Below are 16,755 nucleotides of genomic sequence, written 5' to 3' on the forward strand. Positions count from 1 at the left end.
AACAGTTACTCTTGTATGTACCGTGTATCATTGCACATGATTATGTAACCTAATTTCTTTACATACATGATACATTTACAGAGTGAGGTTATGGTACTATGAAATAACATGATTATGTTATTTCAATGAAAGCCGTTCAGATTTTTTCGTGCACGAATCTCAACACAACAAAGACACTTTTTCATATACGAATCTCAACGAAGTTGAACGGCTGCCATTGGAATAACAAGGTCTTTTTATTTCAATGGAATAGCAACCGATTTTTTTTTCCACTATGCATAACACAGATAGTTCATATTATGAATTAATATTTTTATTTTCAAAGTTCAACAAGTTAATATGAACCATTCAACGTGATGAAAATGTGAAATTATATTAAGACTGTGAAGTTTCATTCAAAATCTCTAAACATATCGTGAGATACTATCACTCAAAAATTGCCTAGGCCATTTGAAAAAAACAAAAAAAAAAAAAAATTCGGACCGCAAATATTCTATGCGGTCCGAATTTTTAAATCCAAAAAAAAAAAAAAAAAAATTCGGGCCGCATTGCAGTTTGGGTAGATATAAATTTTTTCGAAAAACGTAGTTATTTATAATAAAATTATTTATTTTTCGGGTAAAAGTAAAAATCTCGGACCATATATCACTACTCATGATTAAGTAACCTAATTTCTTTACATACATCTATATATATTTTAAATAACAATCAAATCCCAATGGCACCCGTACTATGAATCAATATCTTTGTTTTTAAAGTTGATACAGTTGATCTGAACCATTCAACATGATTGTCATATGAAAATGTACATGCATATGCCGCTAACCTTCAAAAAAAAGAAAATGTACTTGCATACTAAGTTTTACATTTTATATAATTTTTTTACTATTTTTTTTAAATGAGTAGAAAATCACTCTAAAAGTACATATGAAAATGTACTTGCTGGACAGTTACTTCTGTGTGTACCATATATCATTACTTATTATTAACCTAATTTCTTTACATACATTTACATTTTTTTTTTATTAAATAACAATCAAATTCCAATGGCATCAAGGAGTTCTGAGTGTTGTGAAACAGAAACCAAAGTATTTGCCACAATGGCACCGCTTGCTGCAACTGCCGGAACTCCAATTCCAGGAAAAGTCGAATCCCCGCAACAGAAGAGTTGCGGGATGGGAGTTGCATGTCCTGGAAAAGTGCCCTTTCCTGCCTTTATAGCAGGCCCATATGTGCCTCGGTTTCTCCTGAGAAACCGCTTGTGTGTAAGTGGAGTCCCCACCATCTTCACCTCGCATTTTTCGCGGTCGAATTTTGGGCCAAGGGCCCGTTCTACTGCTTCCCACATCACCTTGACCAATGTAAAAGAGATAAGTCTCAATTTAAAAACAATAATAATAATAATAATAAGAGTGAGGCTACAGTACTATGCATAGCACATATTGGTCCGTACTATGGATCAATAACTTCATTTTCAATGTCCAAACAGTTGATATGAACTATTCAACATAATCTTCATATGAAATTTTACTTTATTACAAAATTTTACGTTTTCTAGAACTTTGTTATTATTTTTTAGATAGGTAGAAAACTACTACTATTGAATGGGCTAGAACCTTTAGATCAAGTGATTTTTTATCTATCTAAAAATATAGTAAAAAATTCTAAAAAATGTAAAATTTGATCTAAAAGTACATTTTTATATTAAAATAATGGTGAACGGTTCCGATCGACTGTTTGGACTTTGAAAATGGAGATATTGATCCATAGTATAAACCAATATGCACTATACAGAGTACCGTAGCCTCACTCTAATAATAATAATAACAATTGCAATGAACAGTTTATTGCATGATTACAGAAAAGGAAAAAAACAATATCATGTGCCTTAAATCACAAAACAAAGAAATGTCCGGTATGATATCTTAAGTAAAATATCCCTTATACCATCTCCTTATTTCATAAAAAATGCTCAAATTAACCCTCTTTCTTCCTGATTCTTGTGCAGATAAAGAAATGAGGATGAAGGGTGCTTTGGGCATCTTTTGAAGTTGATATAGAAGGTAGAGACAAATACAACAGTTTTTTTTTTTTCCTGCTTTGCATGAGCATACTGATACTTTGACATTTTACAGGACTAAGCCCAAAACTATGCTCAACTATAGCAATAGCAGAAGTTATAAGACATAAATTAGAATGATTATTTTCTAAAGATCCACAATATTAATACATTGATAAATAAAACAACTCATATATAGTCAGAAAACATAAATTAGTTTTTCTGTGCCATAATGTTGCCCACACGGTACTGGTAAGGCATAGATTAGTATATTGATCAATGATACTTGTTACGTTGTTTTCTAATAACAATCCGTGGATGTGACCGTACAATGGAGGGATAAAATCATAAAACTAACAGTTCGACAATTTGCTTTTAATTATTTTAATTTATAATAAATAATTACATCTTCATACCTGTGACCTCTCTTCTTTCAGTTTTCTATACTCGGCACTTTTGCGATCCAAACCCTCCCATAATTCAAATGGCTCCGTACCAGGCGTATAGGCATGCAACACATGCTTACCAGGCGGTGCCAGGTCCTTGCCTAATGCGCTCGGTACGGATATCAAGACGACATTTTGTGCTGCATCTACGCCTTGTTCCCAGTTTTTAACTACTATATGATGGATCCCTAGGTCTTCCCGTGCCATCTATTAAGTAACATACAATTAGTGCAATTGATCAAAAACAAAAATAAAAGACGAAATAAGTAATTAATATTAGCATTATTGCAGTAATTAAGCTATGGGATAATTTTACTATTGGCATTATTGTCGTTATTATTACTTTTCTATAGGCACTCTTTAAAAAAGTAAAGACGTATTCTGTTTATTTATTTGTTTTCTTTTGTTTGTCATATCTTTCAAAATAAAAATAAAGTTGAGCAAAAAAGGCAAACAAGATAAGAATAGATCCTTAATGTACCAACTGTTATGTACCAATTGCACAGTTTATGTATCCCTTATTTAAGCTGACCTCAGCATCAAAACCCAAGTGGAGATGCATAAACGAATCACATTGTGGAGTGGATTTAACCCTATCTTGGTACGTTTTGGGGATGGCTTGGGGTGGCAGCAGATCAAGTGTATCCCACATTGATGCATTGCTTACAACAGCTTTTTTGGCACGTATAAACTGCAGCAAAAAAAAAAAAAACATTGTAATAGCAACTTGCTAAAAGTTACTGGTGAGTTTTTATAGAAAAGTTAATAAATTGGGTAAATGTGTGAGTTTTTGAAATTTAAAAGGGTAAATATGACATTATGAATTTTAGAGGGGAAATATGTAATTTTGAGGCTTTTGAGGGGTATACATGAAATTCCCCCTAAAAGTTATTGCATAAGCAAAGAAAAATGATTTTGTATTATCAATTACTTGACCGCTTCTCAGCTTGACACCAGTAGCTCGGCCATTTTCTACCACAATGCTATCAACATGGGAATTTAGTGAGATTCTTCCATTAAACTTTTCAATGCCGCGCACCAGTGCATCGATTACCGCACCAGTACCATGTAAAGGGTACTCAAGCTTACATCCTGGCTTGTACCACTCAGCAAACATGTAAATCTGAAAGGGAAAAAAGAATAAAATATTGTTGGAAAATCTAGTACTAAAAATATATCACTGCTCTCCACAGTGTGTGACAATTGGAATATATTAAAGAACACCATACTACAAAAGGGGGAATTTCATGTATACCCCTCAAAAACCTTGAAAGAACTCAATATATTCCAATTGTCAGCAGTAATTAATGTTTTTGAGGGTTAATAATTGGAATATCTCCCTAAAACTATTTAAACATCAATTTTGTGGGTATTATAATTGATCGGTTTTTTAGGGTAAATATTTAAACATCAATTACTCAATACATAATTTTTAGAGGGGGGAATATGTAATTGAGGTTTTCGAGGGGTATACATGAAATTTCCCCTACTATAAAAAGACACCTTGAAAAAGAACTCACCATTTCTGCTGAGAGGATTCCATCCGATTTCACACCGGCCAGTAAAAATGCCAAGAGGTCGATCCAATTTCTCACGAACGGGTTTTTAATATTTAAAGAATCAGCTACCTCACAGAAAGGTTTTAACAGCTTAGTTGCACCTAGTGCACCTTGTGGACCCATTTGCAAAAATGATTTCAACAAAGATGGTGCATATCTAGCAGCAGTGGTAGAGACAACACCCCAATCACCTCTGATAGAGATCGGTGGCAGTGCCATGGCAGCAGCAGATAGGGGTAATATCCCCTCCTGGTAAATTTATTTTTTCTACTTTATGTTATATTAATAAAACAAAACACTTAAATCTGTTTTTCAATCTGCTATTTGCAGCAGCATATTTATCTACACCCCAACAAAAACAATAGGCATCTTATGCCTCTTCTACATAACAACAAACATATCATGTATATCCCGAGTAGAACTAGGGTGTTCGTAAGTTTACCAAGGACTTAGTGAACTTAACTCAAAAATCACATTTACATGTAAGCTTTATAAATTGTCAAATTAATTTAGTATAAAGTCAAGCGGTCAAAAAATGATGGAAAAATGAATCTATTAAAATTAACTTATAAACTATGTTGCATGGATATATTGTATCGGATACGATATGGGATATTGTGATACGACAATTTTCAACACGATATGGGTATTGGGCGATATGGGTATGGGACTATCGATATGGCAATATGATACGTATCAGATACGGGTACGGGACTATATATGAAGTATTAGAGTAACATAGCTTATAAAACTTCTTTTTTTGACCGCTTGACTTTCTAAATGAATTTGAAATTTATAAACTTGCATGTAAACGTATCACTCGTGAAGTAGATAGGTTTCAATTGTTTGGATTCATCATTTGAAATTAATCCGATAGTTTTGGAGTTAAGCTCACTAATAGGCTTAGTGAGCTTAAGAACACCATAGTTCTACTTTCTATATCCCTTTTCTTCCTATTTCTTAAAAACTATCCAAACTAGTCCCCGATTTTCAGGTAAAGATAAAACATCGAGGAAGTGTAACATGTTCGTCTTTCCTCCCAATTCTTTGGAAAATTTAAATTTAACCCTAACAGTCCCTTTGATGAAGAATGAAATTCAGGAAAGAAGGTAACTTAACATATTTTGATGATATGTAAAAGAAGCTTACAGCAGACAGTTCTATAAGGGTCTAAGTGATATCTCTGATGATTGTAGGGGTATGCATGATATTTCTGGTATTGCATGGATACATGTTACATTTGACATTTACTGCACAAGTTAAAAGGCATGATAAATGAATAAGGGGTAAGAGACACTTACAAGAAGCTTTTTCCACTCACGGGCCGCATCAGCATTTACATACGTCTCAAGGTCCTGAATAAAAATGAATGTATTTGTAAATTACGATCAAATAAAAACACGGAAGAAAAATAAAGTTAAATGAATTGATATATTTAAGCGTCGACAAATTAGTAGAAACCCAAATAGGTAAGTAATAATAAGTAAAAAATGATAAAAGTGTATATCCTCTTAAAAAAAGGTACAAAATTTAATATGATGAGGAGTTAGAGGATCTGACCTTGATAAAATCGGTGGGGCCTATTCGAGATGGGAAATCACCTTCTGGTATGTACACCATCCATGAATCATATGATGCACATTCAACTGACTCTCCTAATGCATCAAGGACCTAACTTGTCCAACAAAATTATTTTATTTTACATTTAATTAACTATAAATTTAAAGTTATTTTCAACAGAAACAATAAATTGATAATATGAAATTCACCAACATGTAAAGTTGAATCTCTCGGCGAGATACCAGTATAAATGTTTCAGCATGTGAACCAACTAATTTACAAAATTGTTGGCAATTGTTTATTTTTCTAATTTCCACTCATTTATAAATTTTTGGGTCCATCATCACAGTACAGTGGTACTAAATGTTACACTATTTGGGTACCAAATGAATTGGTACCTGAGCAAGAGGATTAGCTTGGAGGCCTCGGGACTGAAAGCCCGAGAAAAGAGACGGGCCTGAGTCAAACTTATAACCCTTTATATCAAATGAGTGTGCAGCGCCACCTGGCACATCATGGCTTTCTAGTACCACCACATCTTGGCCGTACCGGGCCAACAGCCCGGCACAACACAATCCACCAAGCCCACTCCCAATTACCACCACATCAGCCTCTGGTTTTCCTGAGACATTACCATATTCTACTTTTAGATGAAGAAATTTTGTTTTTAGTAACCCAAAAAATTGTAATTACAGTCACTAATTAGTCACTGGCTCACTGCAACCCATTTATTCAACTCTTTATTACCATATGATTTACATATTAAAAAGTTATAGGCAAAGTATAAATAATCAATCAATTGTGGATTTTTCTGAAAGAAATCTTTCTAATTGATATGGAATTACATTTTTGCATTTATGAAGGGCTTAATGGTAAAAGCAACCAACAAATTTATGCAAAGTTTACAACTCTGGTGAGTCGTGCACAAGTAAATAACTAAATTACCAGAAAACTGTTTCTTTGCACTAGGAGACGAGGCCTGACCGCTGGTCGGAAGAGTGTCGACGCTCGACGAGCTCCGTACAATGAAGGATCTTCTCTTCTCCCGCCAAAATTTGGAGCGGGAGTTGTATACGCGCGGCGTAGAGCAAAGGCTCCCGGCGCAAGCCATGGTTTGAAAACTACGAGGTCGTCACTCGTTAGTGTCTCTGGTGAGTTTCTCGTGAGAGAGAAACTTGTAGTCTTTGAGCCGGGTCTAGGACTGGAAGAATGTAGATGCTGGGACCCGCAATTCAGTGGAGATATAGTGTACCAGAGATTTTGGCGCGTTGAGCAGAGATAGAGAGGGAGGGAAGGGGATGGACCTACGTGGCAGCTCCAGAGCCTTGTCGAGAGGAGCTCATTGTAAAGGAGTCTAGACCTCTGAAGTACCTCAAATTTAAATTTGAATTCGGACTGTCTGATTCAAGGTTCTAAATAGCGATTATAGCGGCATAGCGGGGAGACCAAAAAAAAAAGCTATTGCGAATAGCGTAGCTATAGCGGAAGCTATCACACATAGCGATTTTTCATTTTCAAACTTTATATTCTATATTTCTACTAATTATCAATATAATCAATATTAGAGAATTGATGTAACAACTAAATGACAACTAATCTAAGTCTATACTTTTTATCAATTACGCAAATAAGAATGAAAAAAATCTAAAAAGTAATATTATTTAATAGTTTATACTTCATGGTATTACATATTATAATAGACAAAGAGCAATTAATTTTATAAGGTAAATGAAGTCAATATACATATTTAAACATTTTATAATTATAATAATAATCAAAATCAGCTTTCAATTGAAACGAACGATAATAATTTTACAAACGAATACTATAAAAAGAATAATCAAAATGAATAATTAGTATTTGAATATTTCTCGATATAGAATGAAAGAATAAATCACAAATAAAAATAGAAGCATATAGTTTGGTTTAGTATACTTATCGTAGAAGACCATGTAGTATTAGAAATAAGAATAGAAGTACAGAAGTCCATATAAATTGCAAAAAAAAAAAACCATGTAGCATAGCGGTAGCTATAGCGGGTCTCATATAGCGGTAATAGCGGTCAGCTATTATAGCTATAGCAGTCGTAGCTGAGTTAGCGCAATTTTATGTCATAGCTTAGCGTTTATGGTCCGGAAAAGCTATAGCGTAGCTATAGCGCCGCTATAGCTAGCTATTTAGAAGCCTGGTCTGATTATAATCCGTCGAGAACTTCATCTCTTTAATATTCGTGTCAAACAGATCAGACGGTTATCATGATGTTAAAAATTTAACTTACTTTATAGATGTGTAGTGAGCGAGATGTGATCGTCATTTGTTCAAAATTAAATCTAACGGATCAAAATCATATCTTCTTTATCTGGTCGTTCCCTAAACTTGACAATATTTTTGTACTTGGGCTTGGGCCTCGGGTTCTGTTATTGAATTCTTACTGAATCCATATCATACCCGAATCCGGACCACCACAACATCAAGCCGTCGCGTTTCATACTAAAGATGGGGTCTTCAAGCCAGTACCAATAATAAAAGTCTTACCGTGAGTAAATTTATGATGCAAAATCTTACCGCAAGGGAGCTTCCTGTTATCAGAATTTCTAATGCAAAAGAAGGGCCGTGAGTGAAATACAGATCTCAATTTTAGTAGTTGCTCAAATAGAAAGATGCCAATCGATTAGAGCTCCAGTCCATACGCTCACCCTCTGCAGTGAAACAAGCTCGATCCACGGCTCCTCATTCCCACTCGGAACCCCGCCCCGTTACCTTATTGAAGATAGTAGTACTTTCTTCTTTCTCTTTGTTTCCTTGGAGCAGATTGGAGCTACTTAGCACGCTAGCTAATTTGATCGCAAGAAGTCTGATCGAAGGAGGGATATGCTGGAGAGGAGAAGGATACTTTGGGACCACGAACTAAAGCCCGTTTTTCAAGAATGAACTCTCGCCAAATCCCACCGTTTTGTGCAAGAATTCGCTAGAGCAAAATTTCTCTCCAAATCGCGCCAAACGAAATCAACTCTCGTTGGCTGCGTGCGTTCTGATCAGGTGATTCGGGAGTTCGTCAAATCCATTTCCCGTTTCTAGGAGTATCCCTTGGTTCCGCCGCTCTTCTTCACCTCTCCATCTCCAGTTCCAATACGCGCGCGCTCAACTACAATTTGAGTCTGATCAGAACAATTTCTTCTCCAATCAAACAAGCGAAGGTGATAGTACGAAAGAACCTTCGTTTTCTCCTGTCTTGCGAAGTACTGGAGTTAGCTGCATTAAAGAAAAGAAGAAAGTCTTGACAAGGTAAAATCTCTGTTTTTAGATCCGTCTTCATCCCTCTCGCAAACCATGGGACAAAGTTACGAAGATCTAATTTGTAACTATGGTAAATTACAAATATCTGTTCATCCCTTTTTTATTTCTTATTTTATCAGAAGTCTTGCATATTATGACAATAATTGGTTCATGATTACATCCTTGTAATTTCGTTATGTTGTTTGGAAGTTTAGCATTCCTGTTATGTATGATTGTTGATAATAGTTCTAGTAACTGTATTAATTGTATATTGTCTCTTTTTCATACTCAGATTAATTATTTATCACCGAGTCAGTTTTGCTCAGTTACAATTTACCTTGTTTGCTGGGTTGTTTATTTTTCAAATCTAGGAAAGAGCAGAAGCCATGTACCAAATTAATCAAATAAATTTAATACTAATTCTTTCTCTGCTCTTTTCGTCTTCTCTTTTAATCAGATTTTGCAGTTCTTTGTCAATACTGGTAACTTGATGGTAGACAAAGAGATGGATAATATTCTTCTGACAACAGAGAATAAGGTCGTTTCAATCTTCACTCAATTCATGTTGAGGTATTATGTTTTGTGATACTAGGTCTTTTAAAATGTTCAATTTGCTTTTGTTCGTGTCAGTCTTACTTATTTCATTGGTTGGTCCAGTAAAATTTCATATGGCACCTCCAATTTTTCTCCAATTTGTAATTTTACCTTGATGTCCTTACCTATATAAGATTCATTGCAGGATTACAAAGCTTGATGAGCTAGTAGATGCAGGAAACAGGTTTCTTATGAGGTTTAACCAGGAGCTCGGTAATTCATTTAATATTTGTCTTTTTATTTTCTAATCAAATAACACAATTTATAACCTCAATTGATATAAACCATTTACCTAAAAGGAAACCAAGAAAAAAAATGCTTTGCATTCCATGGACTCCTATATTTAAGAAGTGATTATTTCAGAATTTAAACTCCTTTTCTCATTTAAATGATCTATGTTATCTTTATAACAGGATACTTTAGAAGGCCACAAATTAACAAAGATTCAAAAGTGGTTAACGAAATAATTAAATTGAATATGACCGAAAGAATGAAATCTTACCTTGATGCGGGTTGCACTCATTCCCACTATAACATTCAAAATCTAAGCCAATGTAAGTTTGTTCTCTTTCTTTTCAAACAAAATTATCCTGATCAATTGTAGTTTCAATAATTCAAATATTTAATTGTAGTGCACAATTGTATGCTGGGACTTCAAGATTTTTTGAAAAAGGGTATGCTTTATTTTTTACCAACTCAATCATTTCAAAATTTCACAAAACTGTACCATTTCTGATACCAACCTCTTTCCAGCTAAAGAATCAATAGACGAGATTGAGTGCTTTGCAGAGGATGCATACAAAGCTGTGATCGAATCAGAACATAATACATCGAGATTCGTGCAAGAGCATGTAGACGAGCCCTTGATGAATCAAACCGCATCCCCTGAGGTATAACAAGCCAATGAAACTTCTAGAAACATATATACTTTTGAAAGGACCTTAATCTATATAAAAATATTCTTTATTTTTACTTTTGTTGTGTAATTGCCTGATGAAGTTGGTTACAGTTCATCTGTGTGCCTCCATTATCTGTTAAGAAATTAATAGAAATATTTTAAATAAGGGGTTTATTATTTGGCCCATTATACTATTAAGCTCACAAGTTTCGCATAATTTTGCAGTTATTATCAGGAAAACCACATCAGATTTCATGTAATGCAATTTGGATATTTTTAATTCAAGTACTGGATACTAAATTTGTGGTCTGATTTGTGTAATTCAACTAATGATAGGATGAAGCAGAGCCGTTAGATATAAAAGAGAAGTCGGTATCATATGCTACCATGATGACGGTCATCTATAACATGTTAAAGCTTGATTATACAATGCAGGTTAGACCATAGCATTTACTTTTAGGATCATAATTTGCACAAAACATACAGTAGACATGTAATTGTTTTTTCAAATAACAACAAGCATTTATATATTGCAAGTTATAACCAATATTTCGAAGATAATTGCAACAAGGATCTAACAGTTTGCTTGAGTTTTATGATACACATGAATAAAGCCATACAGTTTATATACTGAAATTTTTCTCTTCAGCGTACAAAGCATTTCTATTACATTGCTTACTGCATAGTCACTTTTAACTGATGCCAACAAAGCGTATAACAATCTTGGTTTCTGCATTTATATGAATTAAATTTATTTGGTTGAGTTTTCTCTGAATTTATACGAATTAAATTTATTCGGTTGAGTTAATCTAAAAATTTAGGGTTAAGTCCGTCAGTTTAGCTTAGTGCCAGTTTTGCAAAATTGCCATAATACTAATAGATGGTGCCAGTTTTGATGTGAAAATGTGGGTTGTTTTTGTTCAATGCAAATAAGAGACATTTTCAGTGTAGTTTAGAAAGGACCTTTGGTAAAGCTAAATTAAAGTAATTTGTTTTAACACTTGTATTATTTCAGGAAAAAATAGTACGGTCACTTAGTCTAAATACATCATTGTCAGAGCTTGAGACCTACTGTCAAATGTGGGATTTGCGGCCTTATGTTGATGATGATACGATGCGCCATGCTTGGAAATTTGTGCCATGATGATGTCATCACTGCAACCAATTTTATTTTCTCGACTTTGTTGTTAGCCAGTAATTTATTTTTGTAGCTGCATATCTTGTATATTGTAATAGTGATGATAATTTATCTAATATAATAAATTTTGCTTTTAAACTTCTCCATGAGTTAGGAGAAACAAAAAACATGCTCATGTAGGAAATTAGCTCAAGTTATTTGGCATATAAAATGTTTATGCATGCTGCCTTCTACCCACATATCACTGTTTTTTTGTTATATGATTCTAGCTACATTGTCATCAGATAGTTAAGCAGACAGAATAAATTTTGTGATTTAGTATGTGAGTGATAAATGATGACAGAACAGGTCCAAACTTTATCTGGAGTGTATACAGTATACTGTTATAAACTTATAATGTTATATACTAGCTTGTGGGGACCTGACTGGTATGGCACCGTAGACTGGTATGGCACTATAGTAGTAGGTTAGGGCTCTCAACATCTAATTTCCGAGGTACAACAAATCTACAAATAAAATTAGAATTCTGAGATAAATTGCCTAACAGATGTCTCATGTTTTATTTTTAGCAATTCAACAAACCAACATCAAGTAAAGGCAACAAAATAATATGGATAATTGTTTGTTTACTCTTAGTATTTCTGGTCTCATATACTCAGAAGATTGCTTCAATTTCTCCTTTTTTTAAGACTATATTTTGTGATTGATTGCTATTTATTATAGTATGTTGTGATGTTCGTATTACAATGTGCTTGGAAACTATATTTATATTTTTTTGAAACTTTTGTACTATTTTATTAGAGGGATACAAAATAACTACTTTTATAAGATTCTGAACCAACCGAAGATTCTGTTTTGAGATTCCAAGTTGGTATGAATGATAATGTCAGAACCATGGTTGGCAAAATTGGAATTGGATGAATTGGTCGGAATTGATCAAATTGGAAACTCGGATTTTTTCTTCGAAATATTGTTTTGTACTAAAAAATAGAAAAAAGTTAGTGAAGCATTAATTTGTTAAAAATAAGGCGCTGGAACATAAAAAATATTTTCTAGTCATAATATTGATAACTAAAAATGAGAAAAGAAGAAGGAAAAAAAACACATAAAAAAAATGGAGATGCCCATGAATTAAAAAATGGAGAGTAGAACATATATGAGGAAAAAAAAGTCAGCCAATAGAGATTAGACGGAACTGCATCTTATCTCTATAGGCAATGGACCCTGGTTGCTCCAGGTTCATTGCGGAGCAAATTTTTTTTCTATTGCTATCCACAATAGACCTGTACACCATATCTATCTAAAAAGATATATTTTTTTGGCCTTTATTCTCCCCCAGATAACCCTTTCTTCTCAGATCGACTCCTCTTTTCATTTCTTCCCAAATCGTTGACCCTTCCTAGTAAATCCAAATTGATGCGAGAAAACACAGAATCGGCCTCAAGTCGCGCCGCCAAATCGTGAGTGAGAGAGCCCGTGCACGAGAATCCCACGCCGGAAAGAAAAAAAACTTCTAGTCAAGAGCTCAATCGGGTTCAAAAATCTGAAAATCGGCCTGAAATCGGTGAAAAATTACTTGATTCGGCCGATTCAACCCTGTTCAACCCGGTTTTCGCTAAAAATCAGCTGCCGTGTAACTAAGTCGAAAATCAGCTGGGTGTCGTCCGATTGCGATCTCGACTGATTTGCAGACTAGTTAGCATCTTAGCAGAGCAAATTAAGAGCCAGAGAGCTAAAGAGGGGGATTGCAATAGGGGATCGTCTCCGCTAGCTGTGGTAAAGAAGTTAGCATACCTATTTTTCAATGAAGCCCAGTCCCTGTGAGGGGTTGACCGCAAAGTCGATGAAGTGAAGCTTCAACTGAGTCAAATGCAGTGCTTTTTAGAGGATGCCAACTCAAAAAATAAGACATGTGATAAGAGGATCAACTATCAAGAGATGGGTGCATGATGTGAGGAGTGTCACATATGAGACTGAGCATGTGATCGACACATTCCTTGTTGAAGCCAACTATCAATGGCTTGGTCTCATACCGAACGAACTATTTCCTCGTCACACTCTCGGTGAGAAGATTTCTAAGATCCAAGCCAAACTTTGCATAATCTCCGAAGGTAAAACTACTTTTGAGATACAGGATCTTAGTGGAGATCGAGGTCACTCTAAAAGCCTTCTCCAAAAACAACATTCTTTAAAATGTTGTGTGCTTCTTGATGTTAATAACATTGAAGTTGTCAGTTTTGAGGCTGAAAAGAGATATAAGTAATTTGTTGTTGCGCGGGAGGAGCTTCCAAAGCCGGCTTATGGTTTCCATTGTCGGATCTGATGCCCTGTAGGCTTGGCAAAACCACTATAGTCCAAAAGATGTATAGTTGTCCAACTATAAAGAATCATTTTGATTCTTGCATATGAATAACTGTGTCCTAAAGCTGTGCTGCAGAACGCGGAGGGTAACGCCTCATTAAAGGGAAGGAAGGGGCGACGAAGGTAGCCAACCCTCCGAATAGTGTTTTTTACACCCCAAATCGGGAGGTACAGATCTGGCCAAAACAAAGCACGGCAGTTTCCTCTCTTCCCCTCCGCACAGTACCGCCTACCCTCCACTATCTCTTCAATTCTCTACTTCTGGAGCAGGGGAGGACCGTCAGTCAGATACAGTCTGGCGATCTCTTCCCCTCCGCACAGTATTTTCCTCCTTCCTTCCCTCCGCGTAGAGCATGCCCTAAGATGCAAGAATCAAAATGATTCTTTACAATTGAACAATTATACATTTTTTGGGCTAGAGTGGTCTTTCCAAGCCCACAAGGGCACCAGGTCCGACAATGGAAACCACAAGACGACTTTGGGAGCTCCTCCCGTGCAACAGTATTATGCTCCGACATTATTGTACAGAACTCATTGTGGCCTCAATCTAATCCTCACCCTATTATTGTGTGTGTTGATTCATATGCTCCTAAGAAGTTATTAGTTTTTTGTATTCGTTAGAACAGAATATATGACTTTGACCGATTGCAGTCTGAATTTGGAAATGCGATTTACGTTTCTGAATTGGTTTGAACAAGGATGATTTATGTATGAATTTACTACTATAGTTTGGTTTGCAGAAGTGAATTGTTATTACTTATTAAGTGGTTTATTAAGTGGTAGTATTAATATCCTACAAAAAACAGAAGATTATTATTTTGATTAATATGTTGCCCCATTCAATGTGTTCTTAGTTGCACATGTGTTCTTATTATGATTAATATGTTCATTATCCAGACATATTTTGGCAAACATTTACGATATTGTTTTGTAAAACTTACTTTTTTTTTTTTAAATTAAACAAGTAATTTACGTAACTATTTAAGGGGTGGTATGTTAAGAGTGGCCTGGAAGTGCAATCTAATTAATGCAAATTATTTAGCATTTATGCTCTTTGAGTTTGATATGAGTGTTGTATTAATCTGGTTTGGTGCTAACAAAACAAAGCCTAAAGGAGTAGGCAGAGATATTGAGATCTAATTTTAAAAATCATTGTCAGTAACTGGTACAGTATAATTTTGTAATAACATAGGCCTATATGTACTGATCACGCCATCAAATACCGGTGGTAGATAGACTAAAGTTTTATTTTTTTAGCCTAGTTGGTAGAAACCAATTAATCAAATACATGTGCTACTTGAGAAGTCAATTTTTTTCAGTGATGAGGAAAGCAAAGCAATTAGAAAAGAATGATTATCTGGCATCGTTCTCTCAGAACAAATATGCCTGTTATACATTTCTTTTGTTATATCCATGTAAAACTTGTAAAATTTTAGAAGTTTTTGTTGTATATAATTTTCCTATATAAACCTTCTAAGTATTTTTCCCTCCGCCTCAACAACAACAAGTGTCAAGGTGAAAAATTGAATTATGATAGAAATATAATTCTCGAGGTGATGCTTGATTGGAAAGGAAGTATCACTCTTAATCAATTATTCCTTCTTTTTATATAGTATTCGTCATCCTCCAACCTTTTTCTTCTGCAAACTAAAACCTTTGTAGGTTTCAATGACAATATCAGTAAATTTTAAAAATGCGAAGAATAATTATAAATTTTAATAGGAATAAATTATCTCTATCAATAAAATATTTAGCTGTATATTAAAATTCGATTTAATATCATGTGATCTATTCTATTATATTTTATTTTATTAAATTTTCATCTGCTTGTTTAGTTCCGTTCAGACTTCAGACCCATTATTATTGTTTTTTTATATTCCACCCATCATTATTGCCGATTTTTATATTACTAGGAAAATAAATAAACAATAACTAAAATGGAGAACGAATTTGTGAAATTTCGGAATATAGAAAAACCATTATCATTTATAACGTCTAGATAATCCAATTCCGATATTGCTAATTAACAATAAAAAAAAAAAAGGCCGGCTGTTAGGGTGTGCTCTAGAAGTTTGTCGCATAGAGGAAGGGGATGGGAGAGGAAGGAAGGGGAACGTGATCGTGTTACTCTGTCTACATTCTGAATCGGAGTACAAATTTCACAACTTTCTACGTTTGATTTCTCCTTGCCACAGTGTCGTCTCCCCTCCTCTCCTCTCCAATCTCCTCATTTCTGGAGCAAGTAAACGAGACAGGCAGCAGCGGACTAAGCGCATCTCCCCTTCCCTCCCTTTAATGAGAAACTTCTACCCCGACTGGAGCACATCCTTATGATCCAGCACCATAGGATTCTTTCTTTTTTATTTTTTATTTTTATCTATTTTCTGGTTTCACTTTTACAGCGTTGGCAAAACAACTATAAAGGTATATGTCTCTGATAGTTGAGAGGAATAAACAGATAGCTGGAGCATCCAATTGGATTTCTTTTCTGTACTGGTATGGATCATGTTCCAATTGGATTTCTTTTACTATGTTCCTCTTAGGCTTGAAGTAGGTATTTTTTATCGCTGGGAGCAGCCGGTGATAGAAGATAACGGGCAGAATTTTTTTTTTCCGCTAGGAACCAGGCCGTACTACTACATAATGTCTAGGGTTGAAACCAAATCAAATTTACTCTAATTTGAGTTTGAATTTGAATAAAATTTGAATAAAATTGGTTTTATTTGTTTTATAATGAACTTCAATCGAATGAGTTAATTGTGATTTTTTTTTTCGAATTGAAGTTAATCGGATGACAAACTACGAGCATTTTTTAACCGTCCTATTCAGGGGCGGATCTGCTGTAGCACAGGGGGTCAGTCGCC

General features: G+C 34.7%; 2 protein-coding genes across 5 annotated transcripts; one reads left to right on the forward strand and one right to left on the reverse strand.

Moving 5' to 3' along the window:
* Position 1: 1 nt before the first annotated feature.
* LOC144564154 (FAD/NAD(P)-binding oxidoreductase family protein) lies at positions 2-6,868 on the reverse strand. Of its 2 annotated transcripts, none has more exons than XM_078313692.1 (10): positions 6,570-6,868; positions 6,023-6,246; positions 5,625-5,735; positions 5,366-5,419; positions 4,026-4,313; positions 3,437-3,628; positions 3,038-3,196; positions 2,476-2,712; positions 991-1,351; positions 2-49 (listed from the first exon to the last, which is right to left on the reverse strand). In XM_078313692.1, exons 1-9 carry the CDS (start codon positions 6,733-6,735, stop codon positions 1,037-1,039), a joined length of 1,746 nt encoding a protein of 581 aa, XP_078169818.1. In that variant the 5' UTR covers positions 6,736-6,868; the 3' UTR covers positions 2-49; positions 991-1,036. The 2 variants fall into 2 exon arrangements, with proteins under 2 accessions (XP_078169818.1, XP_078169819.1); XM_078313693.1 differs by lacking the exon at positions 2-49 and adding an exon at positions 638-667.
* Positions 6,869-8,733: 1,865 nt separating this feature from the next.
* On the forward strand, positions 8,734-11,665 carry LOC144564825 (uncharacterized). 3 transcript variants are annotated; one of them, XM_078314437.1, is made up of 8 exons: positions 8,734-8,909; positions 9,358-9,470; positions 9,640-9,707; positions 9,908-10,048; positions 10,127-10,168; positions 10,248-10,384; positions 10,729-10,827; positions 11,408-11,665. In XM_078314437.1, exons 2-8 carry the CDS (start codon positions 9,391-9,393, stop codon positions 11,534-11,536), a joined length of 696 nt encoding a protein of 231 aa, XP_078170563.1. In that variant the 5' UTR covers positions 8,734-8,909; positions 9,358-9,390; the 3' UTR covers positions 11,537-11,665. The 3 variants fall into 3 exon arrangements, with proteins under 3 accessions (XP_078170563.1, XP_078170562.1, XP_078170564.1); XM_078314436.1 differs by lacking the exon at positions 8,734-8,909 and having other exon boundaries at positions 9,159-9,470; XM_078314438.1 differs by lacking the exons at positions 8,734-8,909; positions 10,127-10,168 and having other exon boundaries at positions 9,294-9,470.
* Positions 11,666-16,755: the final 5,090 nt, after the last annotated feature.

Source organism: Carex rostrata, chromosome 13 (assembly GCF_964058835.1).
Source record: "Carex rostrata chromosome 13, lpCarRost1.2, whole genome shotgun sequence".
Lineage (NCBI taxonomy): Eukaryota > Viridiplantae > Streptophyta > Magnoliopsida > Poales > Cyperaceae > Carex > Carex rostrata.

What these genes read in the sequence shown, in the direction of transcription:
- LOC144564154 (XM_078313692.1), bottom strand. Translation starts at nt 6,735, where the DNA reads ATGGCTTGCGCCGGGAGCCTTTGCTCTACGCCGCGCGTATACAACTCC. An exon ending in GTGAGTGGAAAAAGCTTCTT is followed by an intron (nt 4,314 to 5,365) that starts GTAAGTGTCTCT and finishes TAAATTTACCAG; the next exon opens with GAGGGGATATTACCCCTATC. An exon ending in TCAAGCTGAGAAGCGGTCAA is followed by an intron (nt 3,197 to 3,436) that starts GTAATTGATAAT and finishes TTTTTGCTGCAG; the next exon opens with TTTATACGTGCCAAAAAAGC.
- LOC144564825 (XM_078314437.1), top strand. Translation starts at nt 9,391, where the DNA reads ATGGTAGACAAAGAGATGGATAATATTCTTCTGACAACAGAGAATAAG. An exon ending in GAGGTTTAACCAGGAGCTCG is followed by an intron (nt 9,708 to 9,907) that starts GTAATTCATTTA and finishes TCTTTATAACAG; the next exon opens with GATACTTTAGAAGGCCACAA. An exon ending in AGCTTGATTATACAATGCAG is followed by an intron (nt 10,828 to 11,407) that starts GTTAGACCATAG and finishes GTATTATTTCAG; the next exon opens with GAAAAAATAGTACGGTCACT.